Source organism: Monopterus albus, unplaced genomic scaffold (genome assembly GCF_001952655.1).
Source record: "Monopterus albus unplaced genomic scaffold, M_albus_1.0 scaffold3.1, whole genome shotgun sequence".
Taxonomy (NCBI): Eukaryota; Metazoa; Chordata; class Actinopteri; order Synbranchiformes; family Synbranchidae; genus Monopterus; species Monopterus albus.
Genome location: NW_018127883.1, coordinates 10,863,373 through 10,879,850, shown reverse-complemented (window position 1 = coordinate 10,879,850; position 16,478 = coordinate 10,863,373). Strand labels below are relative to the sequence as shown.

Below are 16,478 nucleotides of genomic sequence, written 5' to 3'. Positions count from 1 at the left end.
GGTGACGTCCCCTCTGATGCCAGGGGGCCCGGGTGTGCCGACAACAGTGTCCCCACCAGGGCCGGGGGCAATCGGAGTGCCGATGGTGAACCACCAGCCAGGGTCTTTGCTGCAGTTCCTGCTCCTGAGCGGGTTGGCTGGCGCGCCGACACCGCCTTCAAGCCTGTTCCTGGTCCTGCACCTGAGCGGGTCGGCCAGTGTGCCGACGCCGCCTTCAAGCCTGTTCCTGATCCTGCCCCTGAGCGGGTCGGCCGGCGCGCTGACATCGCCCCAGAGGCCGCCCTTTGGCATGATTGCCAAAACGTCCCCGCTGAGACCAAGAAACCCAGGTGCGCCGACAACAGTGTCCCCGCCAGGGTACCAGGTCTACAGTGTGCCGACGAGATCCTGCCCCTAGAGCCGATTACCTCTGGTCCGCCAAAGCCCTCATTATTAGTGGAGCACCAGGCTGTCAGGTTTCATACCTCATCCCTTTTTGTAGTCTCACCATTGTTCATGATTAGACCACTGATGAATCATCTACAAATTTCACAGTGGTGTATGACACATTCAACAGAAGGCCCATTACAAATCCCTCAGGCACACCAGTATTCAGGGTGAAAACATAGGATGCGAGTGTTCCTAGCAAGACAGTCTGGGGGCGGTTGGTCAGGAAGTCCTGAGTCCAGCTGGATCAGGTGGCCCAAAACACAACTCCATGTTAATGCTAAGTTTGCTCCATATCTACTAAGTGTGAAATGAGGAAACTGTGCACATTTGCCAAAAAAAAAAACTTTGCATGGTAAAAATATGTGTTAGTTTGATGTGCAGCCCACAAGTAGCCAAAAATCTATTCGTTTCTGTTCAGTCCTTCCCTGTATGAGAAGGATCCATATATCGTATGATTGATTTTAATTGGCCTCTCAACCACTGAGGATGTGACTCTCTTCTCTGCAGAATGCCAAATCTGTGGTTGAGATAAGTATAAACAGTCAGACTTACTCCAGCATTGTTTCCAGCCAGTAACCTTTAAAGCTCCTAAAATGGCCTCAGATGAACTGGAAACATCTCCTCGTGCTGATATTTTTGGATCTCTGTGGCTCATTAAGCCTTTCACACCACACCAGGCCATACGCAACCAGAACGTGTGACACTGTGAGTCAGTGTGTGCCCAGGCTGCCTCACAGAGCTGCATTTGCCACAGGCCAGGGCTGATGAAACAGTGTCATGATGAATGTAGTGGAGAAATGCGAACCATCATGTCTAGTCTTTCTGAGAGTCTGTGTGTCTCCCTGTTTGTTTTCTCACCATCTGCCTGTTTGTTGATTCTTCTGTCACTCGGTTTATTTGCCTGCCTGTCTCCCTCCGGTTTTCTTGATCAGTTTTGCATGGCATCTTGTGACTCTTTTATGCGACTGAAAGTCATGGGGACAGGAAGATGGCAGAGACTGAGGGAAAGATTGCAGCAGTGAAGGGGAGGAGGTGGGTTTTTTTGCTTGTATGTTTGTCCAAGCTTCACAATCTCTTGCTGTTTGTCTGCAGATAAACAGTGAGGGTCACCTGGGTCACTGAAATCTAATACTGCTGCTACACAGCAACATCTGCAGCCAGGACAGAAGTTGGGCAAACATTATTTACATTTATTGAATACACAAGAATGTTTACTACATAGCAAATTTGATAACATGAATCAGTAATGATAATTTTTGTATGGGGATTTGCAAGTGACAGGCCCATTTGCAGAAATGGTTTATTCTAGTCATCACAAGCTTTTGAGAAAAACAAAGTAAATGTAGGTGTAGTCTTTGTCTTTCAGTGTCTTTTTTGTTAAAGCTTGTTCCTTTTTTCAAGCTCTAAAACATAGGGTCACATTTTCCTGTATCTTTATACAATACTCAGTCTGTTGAAAGGGTTATCGGTGTCTCAGCAGTTTAAGTTTGACAATTTCTTGCTGAGCTGCAGGAAAGGTAACAAAGAGAGTCCCTAACATCCAGGGGCGCCGCTAGCAGTTTTGGGCCCTATGGAAAAAATTTGAAGTTGGGCCCTCTACCTCAGTCTGTGGGCCCCCAAAGTTCGTGGGCCCTTAGAATCTTCCTAACTTTACCCCCCTAATGGCGCCCGTGCTAACATCTATCGGCTACTCACCTAATTAGTCCAGCTGAGACTGCTGAAGCCTCAGATTAGTTTAGGAGGGATTGTCTTCAGGCATGGGACTGCTGTGTTAGGAGAGATTTGAAAAAACGGGAGCCTGTCCTTTGATCCAGTTAACATTTGTCAGCAACATTTTAGTCATATTTGTCATTTAGATGTGCAGCAGACTTCTGTTTCTCAGTCATAATATTGATCTGATATTAAAAGGGTTTCAATATTAGCATTTTTACAAGTTAATATTGACATTACAGTTGCAAATGAACCAGGAGAATAGAAGCTGATGCTGGGCGGGATGTGTTTTGATTGGATGCCAGTTCAGTTAGAAGTGTAACACGTCCTCTTACCTAGTTATAAATGATGTTTTTTTTATACTAGCAGGTTTTCTTTAAATAGTTTTTCTGCTGTCATTGTTCATTTGATCATTTTAAGGGCTGCATCAATCCAAACTGTCATCTCCCAATACCAGTGCCTTAACTAGAACATGGATTTGTGATCTGTGTGTTCTCATTTACCAAATTTTAAATCTAGAAATAATTTTTATGTAACACATACCAGAGACACTGACTCTGTAATATGACTAACAAAGAAGCAGTTTGTATGTCATGTGGATTGGTCACATCAGCTTAATTACAACAGTATCTGACCACATACACATTCACCATATTTGATGATCGCATCCCAGATAAATGCCTAAATGATCTGAACATAGTTGTTTTTTAGTTATTGCTACATACTTGTAAATAACTCATGACTGTCTTTACTGTCATTTATCTTTATTCTTACTTTCCCTGTCATTCTGTTATTTCTCCTTCTGTAGCCCACATTTTCTCACCTAAACCTACCTGTTTTTACATCTCTCCTACCATTTTTCATCACCTCCTCTTCCTCCTCCACTAATCATCTCTTCTGTCTCTCTCTATAGGAGATAAAGAAAGAGGTTAAGAGGGATGGAGGACAGGCAAGCATGAGCAGAACGGACCTTTCCAATGGCAGGGCCAGCCCGGTGTCTGAGCCCAGCATACGACCGGGCAGGAAAGGTACTCAGCTCTGCATTCATATACTGTAGTCACCAAGTTTTTAGGCTCAAACATAGAGCCTGTTAGTGTGAGGAGGGATGTGGGTCAAGCATTCCTCACCATTCTATTCCAAATATGTATCCACATACTTCATACTCAGTATATACACATGCTCAGGGCTGAGGTCAGGGGGGTGGAATGGGACTGTTAACATTTCTTTTTGGGTAGGCAATGAAACATTTACAGGGGAATGCAAAATGACTAGTAAGAGACACAAAATGACAAAAAAGACATGCAAAACAAATACATATAGGCACAAAAATCACCATAGCACCAAAACAAAGAGACATAATGACTGAAACCAGGCACAGAATGACAACACAAATGTGCAAGAAGCTACAAAGAAAAACAAAAGGTCTATAGAAAGGTGTAAAATGAATACATAGAGGCACAAAGTGACATGATGACACAGAATGGCTACAGTGACTACAGTTCCAGTCTGGTGGTGTTGCTCCTCTGTATGTTGGATGGGAGGCCTTTGACATATGTGTCAAATAGCTCATTGTATTATGCTCTGCTCATAGCTGTAGGCTTTTGTGTATATAGCTGCATACACACCCTTACATGTGATTGTGTTACACAAGAATGACACCTAGTGCACAGAATATGAACTGCATGGTTGTGTATCCACACGCCAGCTGGTGTGGGATGAGTCAAGAGTAATGAGCATGCAAATGAGTATAGGACAAACAAGTGCGGGCCAGTGGGAACATTTGGTGTCAGTGCTGGTTAGACTGTCCTTTAATTGAAAGGTCAAAGGTCAGCATATTAGAATTTAGTCATGAGGGCTTTTAATAAATCAGTGACCTCTTGCTCACTCACTGTGGATTATGGATAAATGCATAAACTAATTATGTTGTACGTAAGACAAAAATATGTTTACACATACACTCTTGTTTTGTGTGTGTGTGTGTGTGTACGCACGCTGCAGGGGACCAAATCCGTAAGCGGAGGTGTAAAGCGGCGTTCAGCTATGTGCCTCAGCATGAAGATGAACTGGAGCTGAAAATAGGAGACATCATTGACATTATAGCAGAGGTAAGACTGCTCACATTTACTGGACTCCTAACGAACCCTTGTGTTATATACAGATAGGGCCAGTGGGAAAAAATCAGCCCCCAAAACACAAGTAGAAGTGGGATTTGTAAATCCACAATATTTGATGAAAATATTCTATTAGCTTAGTAACAGTGTCCTTGTTGCACAGTTTTTCTGCCACAGAGTATTGACAAGTTCATCTTTGTTATAAGTCTTTAATAAACAAACTGAAGGATCCCTGTTTGTTCATGTTCTGAACTACATTGGTTTCACCTTCAAAAACCACATATTAGTCGGGTACAGTATGAAAACTCCCCACCTTGGCTGCTGATAGAATTAAAACATTCAGATATTTAGAGTAGATATTGAATATTCTTGTGATTTCTCTGGGACAGACAAATATTTTTTTGTTTTACTGTTGTATTTACTCAAATATTCTGGACGAGTGACAGACTGAGCAAACGATCCAAATACAACAAATACTTTTTTGTTTGATTGATTGTTTAAAGGCAGCAAAATGGACAGGGATATTATTTGTTTGTACATCTAATTTTATTGATTTGGTTTTGGACACTTTTGCCAAGAACTCCTAGTATTTTTGTTAAACTAAAGTATCATGTACACCTAGTGCATTGTTTGAATGTATTTCTTTAAATCAGAATCAGCTTTAATCAGAATCATTAAATGCATTTGTTTTAGTACTCTGTCTGCCTCCAGTTCTGTTTGTACAGTTATGTCAGGTACAGTGTGTTCTTTTAATAAAGTGGAAACTGAGAACAGGATTTTAAAAATTGATGAAACTCTGTCACCACAAAGTCCATATTAGCTGATCTGCAGCATTTTGTCATACCTCATTATCCTCCTACAGGTAGAGGAGGGCTGGTGGGAGGGAATTCTTAATGGGAAGACAGGAATGTTTCCCTCCAATTTCACCAAAGAGATCCTGGCAGAGTCCGACACACCCTCAGTAGACACTTCCGCCTCACAGGAGGAGCTTCGCAGCGGCTGCACAAGTGAGTTTCAGTCACATAGATGGTGGAAAATTATTGTTAATATTTTATTGATATGTCAATATAGATCAAATATTTTCTACAAAATCAACATTTTCAGGAGTGCAGCCACAGTAATATATATTGTGTATTGTTTGTGTATGTAGGTAAGGACAGTCCAGGCAGTGAAGGTGATGGAGGGGACGGTCGGTCAGAACCAGGGTCAGGAGAAATCCAGCCCAAGAAGGTAATCAATCATGTCCAGTAAAGATGTGACTGATAGGTGCTTTAGTAGCTTATGGAGGAAATTAACTGGAAGACCATATAGGATGCTGCTGCAGGATTCTAGGCTGGAAGTGACAAAAGGATGGATCAAAGTTTCAGCAGCAGAGGTACGGCCGGGCTGTTTTTACAGTAATGTGTCTCTAAAATGAGAATGATGAATCAAATAAGATGCCTAGATTAATGACCTGGGAAGGATGGAGAACAGAAGGAGGATTTTCAGATGGTTTTAGTCAGTGTTTCAAGGACTCTGATGATTATTTTTGATTTGTTGTTAAGGATCTTTGTGTGCTCCAGTGCTTGTATTTCTTCCAGACTGACACAGGGTTGAGTGGGTGGAGAGGGATAATAGGTTTGGTGGAGATACAGAGCTGGATGTCAGCATCAAATTATTTATATAGGACATTAAACAGCAACAAGAGTTGACCAAAGTGCTTTACAAAATAACACCACTATGGCAGAATAATATAGCAAAACAATAAACAAACTATAGGCTTGCTTAGAAAAATAGCAGTATACTGTATCGATGTATGGAAAGAGAATTTTAAAAACAAAAACAGTATCCAGTTTAAAAAAACAGTATACAAAATTTTAAAATGCAGCTGTCCAAAACTGTATTGCACAGTAAATATAGCAGTGAAAACTGAGTCTGTGTTTTGTGATATTGCTTTCAAGTGGAATTTAGCAGAGGATGAAAAGGAGGGGGCGGCAGTAGATGGGGTGCAGTTGTTGATGCTGATGAAGCATTGTCTGTCAGAGATAAGATTTGCTTTAGAAAAATGTGTTTATAGTATCTAAATCTATGGGCCATGAACCATTCAAAAATGTTCTTGCATGAAATCCATTCTGTGTCACTTTCCCTCTTTAATCAACCCATAGGTCCGAGGGTTTGGCTTTGGTGACATCTTTAAAGACCAACCCATTAAGCTCAGACCTCGCTCTATGGACATGGACTCAGATGGGGACAAGGTGACTCACACACACACACACACACACTTGTTTTTCTATAGTTGGGATGTATTGCATTCCCTAGCCCTTTAAATGCCTAAAACTAGGTCTTAACTCTGACAGCCCTTCGAAGATGTGAAGCCTGTCCAAAATGTTCTCACAGTGATGATACTGAACTAAAATTTGTCCACACAATGACAGAGAGACATGTATATACACACACATGTGACACCTCACTTATTCATTTTTGATACTGTGATCACTGTATTGTGACTAGTGAGGGAAGGAAGTCCCAGCTTTGGCTCCTCCCCTTCCTCTGTTGCAGTTTTACAGCACAGGAAGTGGTTTTATGTTGACACGCACCCACACGCTCACACATGCGCATTCTGCAGGGATTTGACAAGCTAAGCAGAAGTGAGAGCTCCATAGTGTGGAGAGAGAGAGAGGGAGGTACAGTAATACAGTTTTTCACAGGTTTTTGCATAGTCACACGCACTGTCTCCGGCTGCTGTCTGCACTGAGGTAGCAGACCTCCGACTGTCTGTCTGACTGTATCTGGAACCAGAAGAGAGGACGGTGGGGCCACTTTTTATTTTACTCCTCTTTCTCCCTTCATGTCGTCTTTTATTTTAGATGTTTGTTTTCTTCAGCCACTGAATTTATTTTCTTTTCATCCTTTGTCTCTTATTGTGTTCTTCTGGTCTCCTCAGCATATTTTTCTGTGTAACGTGCAATGTTTCACATGAAATTAAGCAATGTTACAAGTGGTGTGGCTTAGTCACGGTGCTGTTTAGTTACTCAGAAGGTAGTGTGAGATTTTTTGGTGTAGTGTAGGAAAATTATAATTATAAAATAATTGTGTCTGTGGAGGCTTTTGTATTTGTTGGTCAATACAGAACATGCTTTTTGACATTTTGCTATGAATACAGTCTAGTTCATGGACATGATATTGAAAGCTCAGCTCACTAACACTGCAATTTCTTACTTCTAATAGTTTCTGGTGGTTCAGACACCTTTGTTTTTATTTTAAACACATTTAGTGAGAGTTAGTTCTCTCAAATTTTCAGATTCGGTTTAAAATCAGTGGTGGAAAGTATTAAGTATAGCACTTAAGTAAGTTAAGTTCTGAAGTAAATGATCTTGTACTTGTATAGTGCTTTTCTATGCAACAAAGCAGACTCAGAGTGCTTTTACACTATTTTCTATTCACCACTTGACCCATAAAAACATTCACACACTCATAGTGCAGCCACCAGGAGCAAATTGGAGTCGCTGTCTTGCCCAGGGACACTTTGACATGTGAACTGGAGAAGTTGGAATTCAAACCACCAACTTTCTGGTTAGGAGACAACCTGCTCCGCTTCCTGAACCACAGCTACCCATTGGGCTTTACTTGAGTTTACGTTTAGTCTACGACATTTATGGTATTGTTACTTTTCATATTAAGATTTTACACTTATGATAAACTTGTAAAACGTAACACACTAGTAAAGATAAAACCAGTGGTTCTAAACAGCTTGTGAGCACTTAAATGAAAAAAGTTGGGCCCCAGGAGACAAATGCCAGATGTCCCTGCCTTGTTCTGCCTTAGTGACATTTCCTGTCTAAACATCTGACATAGTTTAATTTAAATAACTGTTGTTGGCCCAAATAGGTAAAATTACCCAATATTTCACAAAAACTCCAAAAATAATTGACAAACCTTTGTATGTAGAATTGTTTTTAATTAATTTGATCCTTTAGATTAAACTTGTGACCCACTGGAAGGTCCCAAGCACCAGGTTGAGAAACACAGGATTAAACTTTGTCAGTCAAAACCAATTTTTCTGCAGAATGAGTACTTTTATTTTTGATATTTTAGTATATTTTGTAATACTATGTAGTTATACTTAAGTTGAAATTTGAATGTAGGGTATATCTTTAACCTAAATAAGAAAATCCAGATTCTCTCGCTGTAAAGCCAAGTTCTTAAATGGCACTAAAGAGAAACCATAACAGTGGTGTTTAGGATCATGTGAACATGAAGCACACAAAAATGAAAAGCAAATGAAGAACATAAGAGACACAGAATGTAAAGACAGTCTTTTAAAAGCCCAAAGTGGTTTTGAAATTTTCCAGACGCTCCTACGGATGTGTGTGTGTGGGGGGTGTACGCGAGTTTGTTCTAAAGGATGTTTGTCAGCCTGTCCTACTGAGCAGGAGGCTGTTATGTTGCTTTATGGTGAGGCGAGCCTCTCTGCTCCCCATGAGGCTTTGGAGGAGGTGCCAGCAGAATGCCTCTGTTCGGGGGGGAGAAGCTGAGTCACACGAAGCCACATGACTTTAATTTGACCTTGAAGGTCAGCTGATTTCATGTGGGTGAAGTCCCAGTGTGGCGTGACATAGTAATTGAATGCTGGCATTAACATATAATTTGAGTGCTCTTTTTCAGGCTGATTACAATACTTTGCATTATTTTTGTGACCAGTGTCTAACGTCTTTCAGCTTTCATTCTAGCAGTAGAAGCTGTGCTCAGTGTTTCCTCAGATTGTTTTCTTGGTGGTGACACGGAGTCACTCATCCTTGAGGTCAGCTGAGCTTACAATAAATAGAAAGATCTTTAGTGTCATTTTAGGTGTGCTAGTGGCATCTTAGTTTAATAAAAAATAGCCATAGTAAAAATATACATGTTTTAGTAAAGTTTTTGAGGTGTCTGTGTCAGGGATTATCATTCTAGTTAACTGGCTTTTAATGTGTAGTTGAAAAGGCCAGCACCAGCTTTGTATATCATACTCTGTACAAGTGCCTGTTTTGATTTTTGATGCTCCACTACCATGTTTTTTAGTCCTTGTATTCATAAATGGGAAGTTCATATTTGATGTCAGCCACGTCCTCACTCTCAACAGCTCAGGAAGACACCTTCTAAGTTACTAAACTAAATAGGAGTGGGCAAGAAACCTGTTGTGGTTTTATTGGCAACAAATTGACTTTTCTTCTGAGATGGTTATTCTGACAGCCCACTAAGGAACAGTGGGGAGCTGTACAGAAAAAAACTGCCAACACAGAGCTTAATGTCTATAGCGTCCACAGATTTAGATAGCAAGGCAAAGGTTTAGGCTGTGAGGCCCATGACCCATGCTAGGGACAAAAAATGAGGAAGTCTGCTTCTGCTGCACATATTGAGACCAGGGAAAATGTTAGATGCCAGAGCTTGTGCATAAGCAGAGGTAACTGGATAGAATTAGTGTAAGGCTGGGGTCAGATTCATCATCATACGGTAAAATGTGACTGCTTACGGTGGAGGATAGGATCAAGAGCAAGCATATCTACAAGGAAACAGACGTCTGTTCCCACAGACTCTACACCCAAATAATAATAAATGGGCTCAGCAGTTTTAAAAACATTGGCATATTGTATGTCACAGCTTGTGAACGCTGAACTTTCAGAACATTTACTAAATCAATGCATCGTTTAATTTTCCTCTTGTGGAGCCGGAAAGCATGACTTCATTGGTAAAGCACCAGGCCAGCGCAGTGTGCAGCACAGCAGGTTGATAATGTTCATTTCTTCTTTCACCATGCAGGCTTTGTTCCTGTTTGAATTTCCTGCCTGTGGGCATGCTTTGTTTTGCAGGTGGAAATTGAGTTGCTAAGAAACAATAGGATGTACAGTAAACCCAGCTTTACGGTCATGTCTGGTTTCTCCTGCACCATATAAGAAAATAGCACTCAATTAAACTGAAAGTTAAAAACGAAACCCCGACTGTCTGAGGAGTCCTAAAAATAAACATAGCAAAACTGTAAACTAAAAATAGTAGTAGCATCAATAAGAAACTGTTCGATTCCTGTTATCTATTTGAGGCTCAGCAGTGTGTGATAGTGGACATAGAGCCATGTCTGTGATGTTCTAATGGTGTCTCAATGCTTGTGGCACCACATGGGCCTCATTAAGGAGGGAAGTAAAGTATGAGAAGTTTGTAGAGAGAGGAGAAAAGCTGAGACACTGTGGATGTTCTGACCCAACAGAGCAGAGCTGTGCGTGTGTTTGGCACAGGCCAGGTTCTGTGAATAAGGGTGTGTGGGGTTGTGTTTTCCTATGGAAAAGCCACCCTGGTTCCACAAACAGTCGAGGGATCCACTCCACCTGGGAAACAACGGCTCCTTTAACAGCCTGAGCTGCTCATGTACACAAACACACTGACTGGAAAATACATACTTTATCATGAAGTTGGTTGGTTGTTTTGTTGGTTTTGTGCTAAATCAGGGGCTTTCAACTAATTGTGGCCCAGGGATCACCATTCTGACAAAGAAGGCTGAATAGGTGCCATTTTAATCCCAACAGCCACCCTGGCTTTTCTAAATTGTACATTTGTATGAATTAGATCATTTACAAATAATAAGTAATTCATGCAAATGTGTTTAAAAAATAACATTTTAAAAAGAGATTCGTACAGTGTAGCTACAATATTGAATGCATGGTCAGGGGCCACCTGCAATACCTACATCAACCAGCAGGGGGACACAGACCACTGTTTGTGCTAAATCCAATCTCATCCTCTTTAATTAACTGCTTGGATTGGAGTGTAGGACACTGCTGTTTACTGGAGTGAATGATTGTTTCAGTTCAACAGTTTATTTTTGAAGAATTGTGAGTGAAAATTAATTTTGCATTATTCTACTTTACTTGTCCTGTTTTTTATGTTTAATTTGTTATGTGTGAGTTAAAGTCAAGCTAGTGGTTAAAATCTTCACTATTGAATGGATTGCCATGAAGCTTTGTACACACATTTGCGGTACCCTGTGATTTTGGTGATGTCCTGACTGTCCAGTGCCACACAGCAGGTGACAATTATGATTTAAGTGAGCTACTGTATCTCATTAACTGTTGGACCCATGATGGACTGCTTTATTTGGACCAACAGGTCAAAAGGTCAGTTTGTCTAAGTGTTTATGGCCAAATACTTTTAGCTGTACTTTGTTTTCATTGACAAATGTTAGTATGCTAAAGTGATCATACAAAGAGACATTTACTGCAGAGATGTCTACACTGAGTGTGACGAGTAAACATGCCATCACTGTCGCACTATCACTGTCTCCACCTTCACATCGACCACACCTCAAGCAAACCATGGATGCGGTATACACTAGAAAGGCTGCTGAAAGGCACCATGGTAACTTTATTAAGTCCCCAACCAAGTCACTCAGAGTGGTTGCATCAAAAACATCAAATTGAGCCACTGATTGTAAAATGTTATCTACTGTAGAGAGCAGACTAGAGGGGCTTGTGTTGGTAGCGGCAACTTTGTCATAGAAAAATGGCAAAGTTAAAAGTTTGTTGATGGTGGGGGAAAAGGAAAGACTCATTGTTTTATTGTTTAATCATTAAGTGAGAAATATGTGATCACATAGGTGATTTTGTGTCTTTTAACATCTACTTCTAGTTTTGTGCTGTTGCTCTCCGACAGTTTCGGTTTTTGCAAGTGTATCTGAGGCCGAGATGTGTGCAGGCGTTTGAAATTAAAGGTTTCCTTCCATCTCTTTATCTTTCAGGCCAGTGAGGGAAAACCAACAAGTGCTACCACTGAAATCATGAAGACTGAGCCTGACAGCAAAGCTAAAGGTAAGAGGTTAAGTCTTTATGGTGTATTGTTACTGTGGTGTACTGATTTGTTCACTGGGCCTTGTCTGAGTTTCTCTGAATTTATTGCCCATCAGGGCGGGAGCAGTGTAAGGTCCTCTTTCCATATGAAGCACAAAATGAAGACGAGCTATCAATCAAAGAGGGGGATGTCATCAACATTATCACCAAGGTACTGTAAGTCAGTATATATGTATGTATTTGCTTTACTTGTGGGTGTGTCTGCTTTGTCACTTTTGTATTTGCATCATTTGGTTAGATGTGTGTTTGGGTGCTGGTAAGAAAACCATCATTTGCATCCAGGTGCACACTAAATATCACTTAGCAATCATTAAGCTGTAGTTCAGAGCAGACACTTTGCTGTGTTTCTTCCAGGACTGTGCTGATGCAGGCTGGTGGATGGGGGAGATTGGGGGAAGGCAGGGTGTCTTCCCAGATAACTTTGTCAAGCTGCTAGAAGTTGAGAAAGAGGTAATTTTGATATCCTGACACATGCAAATACTGTCTGTTTACTGTGATGTCTGAAGCCTAGAAAGTCTCAGGGACATGATAGATTCTTTGTAATGTTGTGGAGGTATTTTTGTAATGTTGTGTTTCTGTGTGTGTTCTCAGAGACCAAAGAAGCCACCTCCTCCCAGTGCACCCTCAGCTAAACACACCATAGGTAACTCCTAACTTTGCTTATTCTCTCCTGTCATGTATGCATGTTCTGAGAGAGACAAAGATAGAAGCAACCCCAAAACCTGTAAACTCTGACCTGTAGAGAAAAAGTCTGAGATCAAGAAGGTTCCTCCTGAGCGGCCTGAGCATCTACCACAAAGAGACCAGGACCGAGGTAGAGTTGTTTCCATTCTCTTTAGCCTGCAGCATCTTATAACTCTCTACTGATCTCTTCAGCTGGCAGCAAACAGATCACTAACATTATTGTTAATTATCAGCATTAAATCTGATGCATTACAGCACAAACAATATAAAGGGTACATGATGAAACAATTTAAAGACAAGTAGAAAGATCACTTGCTTTCTGCTGCCTGTTTTCATAAATCAAAAGAGCAAGGAAACCAGCATCAGCCTGTGACTGTGCAACAGGAAGCTGCAGGATGTGTGGTTTTCATTTTGACAGACGCTGGCACCAGCACTACTGCTAGTGTGAGACACAAGCTTCTAATTATACCATAATAACACAAAGCAATCACTTGTTTTGTGATTTATAATTTATTGTTTTCCATGCAAGTATATATCAAGCATGTATTTATTTCAATACAGCTAATGGAGAAAATGGAATGGTGAAAGTAGCTTTTATGACAAAATGTCCAATAAATGCACAAAGATGACAAACAAAGAATGGGGAAAACCACAGATTTAACAAGATAAAATTTTAAAACTTTTAAATTGAGAACTTTTTAAAAATGTATAAAAATCGACATGACCTTAATTTACATTATTTTTTATTAAATTAAGAGATTTAAAATAAAAATTTAACTAACAAGATTGAACAACAAGAATTTTGAGACTGTAAAATGCTTTTTGAGCTTCCGTCCTGTTGTAAAAGTCAAATGTGCAGAACATTATGATGAAGACATTATAGTCAGCGCTAACATTTTTCATGTGTGCATCTGTTATCATAATAACGTGCACAGTCCTAAGCTACAGAGTAAAAATATAAAAATCTTTCTCATCCTAACAAGTATTTGATTGTAATATCCCATCAGTGTTGACTGATAAAATGTTTTTAGAGGAAATTTCTAAAATCAGAAATTGTAGTGATAAAAAAGTTCATTAGCAGTTTTTTCAGTGTTGCACAAAAATCCAGAATTTTATTTTTTTAATAGACTATGTTTTGTATTCTCATAAAACAATCAGATTATATAACAATAGTAACAAACATGCTGACCCCAGATCTTCCTTTTTGCTCCTCATAGCCATCTGCTTTCCTGCTTCTTGTTTTCTTTAAACATCCCTTTCTTGTCTAGACAGACTTCACTTTTCTCTTTAAATTCTTTAACAAACTTTTTCTGCATGTTTTTTTCCTCTTGGGCTAAATTTAGTTCAGTTTTACTGCTGCGGCTCCATCACCTTACCCTGCATGTCTGTGTGTGCAACTCTTCATGTGTGTGATTATGTTTGATGTGTTTTAGTTGTTCTCCTCTTGAATATTTGTGTATGTTTGTGTAATTTTGTGTGTGTCTCTGTGTGTAGGTGAAGAGGTAAAGGTTGGCGACATCCTCAAGCCCTCTCTCCCATCTATCCTCCCCAAGAAACCCCTCCCCCCAAAGACAAGCTCCTCCTCTTCCTCCCTACCCCCACGGCGTCCTGAGAGACCGCCCACTTTAGCGTCAGTACACATTCGAACACACACACACACACTCTAACTACACAGCCATACATCACTGAGCAAACAGAGCCTAATATTGTTGTATGGTTTACCTGCTCAGGTGCGAAAGCCCCAAGTCTGAGGGCGGGGCTTCGACACCAGATTCTCCCCCTGACAGGTCACATGACACTGGTGAGTTTGCGTGGCAGGAGCACCAACCGATGAGATCAGGATATGGTGTCTCTAACTGTCAGAGCGCTCTCTTTTTGCTTGTGAAATGTTACCCACTGAGAGTTGTTTTTGTGTTTCTGATGTGTGTTTGTGCAGATATGGACCTGGACGCAGTGATCCCATCTGCAGAGAAACTGAGTCATCCAACAGCTTCGCGACCAAGAGTCACAGATCGTCGGCCTCGTTCACAGATCATCGCAACTGTGAGTGTCTTATTATGAGAGGGTCTTATACTACATACCAAGTCTGAGCTGAGACAGTTAGGCTATTTGTGTCTTTTAAATTACTTTAAACTGAATATGTTGGGCAAGCAGAGTCAAAACCGGTTTATTCACACAGCACAAAACCCTGTTTCCACCACCTGGTACCAGCTTGACTCCACTCACCTTATCAGTCAAATGTTGGCGATAGTAACTGATTCTAGTTTTTGGTATCACCTCAATCGCAGTTCCCAGTGAGCTAAGGTGATACCAAATGGTGACATGTAGACACTGCAGATAACTGAATGGTCAGAGAAATTCGTCAGTACTACATGGCCACAGATGAACCTGGATCATACCATTGTGATGTCACTAGTCGCTCGTTCTTTGTTCATATTAGTAGCTGCCACTTCTCTCTTATGAGTGTTCATTATGCAGAAAACATTACATTTATTTACTGACTAAATCAAGTCCTATTGTGAGTAGTGGCCTGTTAGAAAAGCCACAGACTTTGCCCTGAGCCTGTCACAGTCATTTGTAAACACTTTTTTTCGCCTCTCTCTTGCAGCCCTCCCTCTCCACTACTGACCTGGACTTACCTGCAGTAGAGGACAGGAAGGAGAAGGAGAGGGGGAAGGAGGAACAGGAGACAGCCTTCACCAGATCTGTAGATGTTTCCCTGAGAAAAGGAGTATGACCACCACCCTTTATTTATCTCCTCACAATACTTATCTCATCCAGCAGGGGGGAGCACACCACAGATTTTCCACAATACATGCTGTTAATAGACTATAGAGTTTGATGAGACATGATGATTCTGTTGGTAGCATTTCTTGCAATGTTACATTTCATTCCAAATCCACTTAGTAATTATTTATAACAGCAAGAACAAAAGTTTCCTTTGGGTGAAGTGTTTCAGTGGACAGTCTCATCACAAGGCCCAGTAGTAGCTGCTCTGGAGATTTCGGTCCTATCACAAGCTGTCCTCGTCACATGGAGCTAAAATTGTTGAAATGTTTGTTTCTGTCAGCAGTTTAACAACATCTTTTCTCATTAATAACATTTAAATAAGATTAAAAGTTCATTCTTGACTTTGAAAGCAACAGTTGGCAGAACAATTTCATCACAAGCTTATATATTTGTCACTTTTTGTACTGTTTTTGGTGTGATTTGGATTCCTGGTTTTACTGGAAGCTCCCCAGATATATAAACCTAAAGCAGAATGGTGTGTTTAGAAAGGATAACGGCTCTTACAGTGGTGTGTTTCTGTTAGGCACCTGACAATAAAGCACCGCTGCCTGCAAAGCCCTCTGTTCTGGCCCCACCAAACTCCAGCCATCGCTCTGTGTCCCCGTCTTCCTCCTCCGGTCCAAGCCCCTCCCCTGAGCTCCGGCACTCACCTCTGACCCCCCTGACGTTGGAGGAACTCAGGAACCAGCTGAGAGACCTGAGGGCCTCTGTAGAACAGCTGAAGAGCCAGCACAGGTGAGTGTGTGCAGGTGTTTTGTGTACCAGTGTACTGTACCTGCTGATGTCTTTGTGTCTGCTGGTTTACTGCAGGCAGGAGATGAAGCAGTTGGCCGGCATGCTGGATGAGGAGAAGAAGATTCGTATTAGTTTACAGGTGAGACTCAAAGGATTAAAGGGTGTGACA

The 16,478-nt window shown here is 41.0% G+C and overlaps 1 protein-coding gene across 2 annotated transcripts in view; it reads left to right on the top strand.

Annotated features, from left to right (window-relative positions):
* Positions 1-16,478, top strand: part of sh3kbp1 (SH3-domain kinase binding protein 1) — a 32,922-nt gene that overhangs the window by 13,617 nt on the left and 2,827 nt on the right. For both annotated transcript variants that reach the window (XM_020601666.1, XM_020601674.1), the window contains 16 exons: positions 3,053-3,167; positions 4,138-4,244; positions 5,113-5,257; positions 5,401-5,480; positions 6,395-6,484; positions 11,992-12,061; positions 12,157-12,251; positions 12,455-12,550; positions 12,692-12,743; positions 12,843-12,914; positions 14,279-14,414; positions 14,515-14,585; positions 14,721-14,827; positions 15,393-15,515; positions 16,098-16,309; positions 16,385-16,448. In XM_020601666.1, coding sequence (XP_020457322.1) covers positions 3,053-3,167; positions 4,138-4,244; positions 5,113-5,257; positions 5,401-5,480; positions 6,395-6,484; positions 11,992-12,061; positions 12,157-12,251; positions 12,455-12,550; positions 12,692-12,743; positions 12,843-12,914; positions 14,279-14,414; positions 14,515-14,585; positions 14,721-14,827; positions 15,393-15,515; positions 16,098-16,309; positions 16,385-16,448 — 1,635 coding nt within the window. The remainder of the gene's footprint in view (positions 1-3,052; positions 3,168-4,137; positions 4,245-5,112; positions 5,258-5,400; positions 5,481-6,394; positions 6,485-11,991; positions 12,062-12,156; positions 12,252-12,454; positions 12,551-12,691; positions 12,744-12,842; positions 12,915-14,278; positions 14,415-14,514; positions 14,586-14,720; positions 14,828-15,392; positions 15,516-16,097; positions 16,310-16,384; positions 16,449-16,478) is intronic.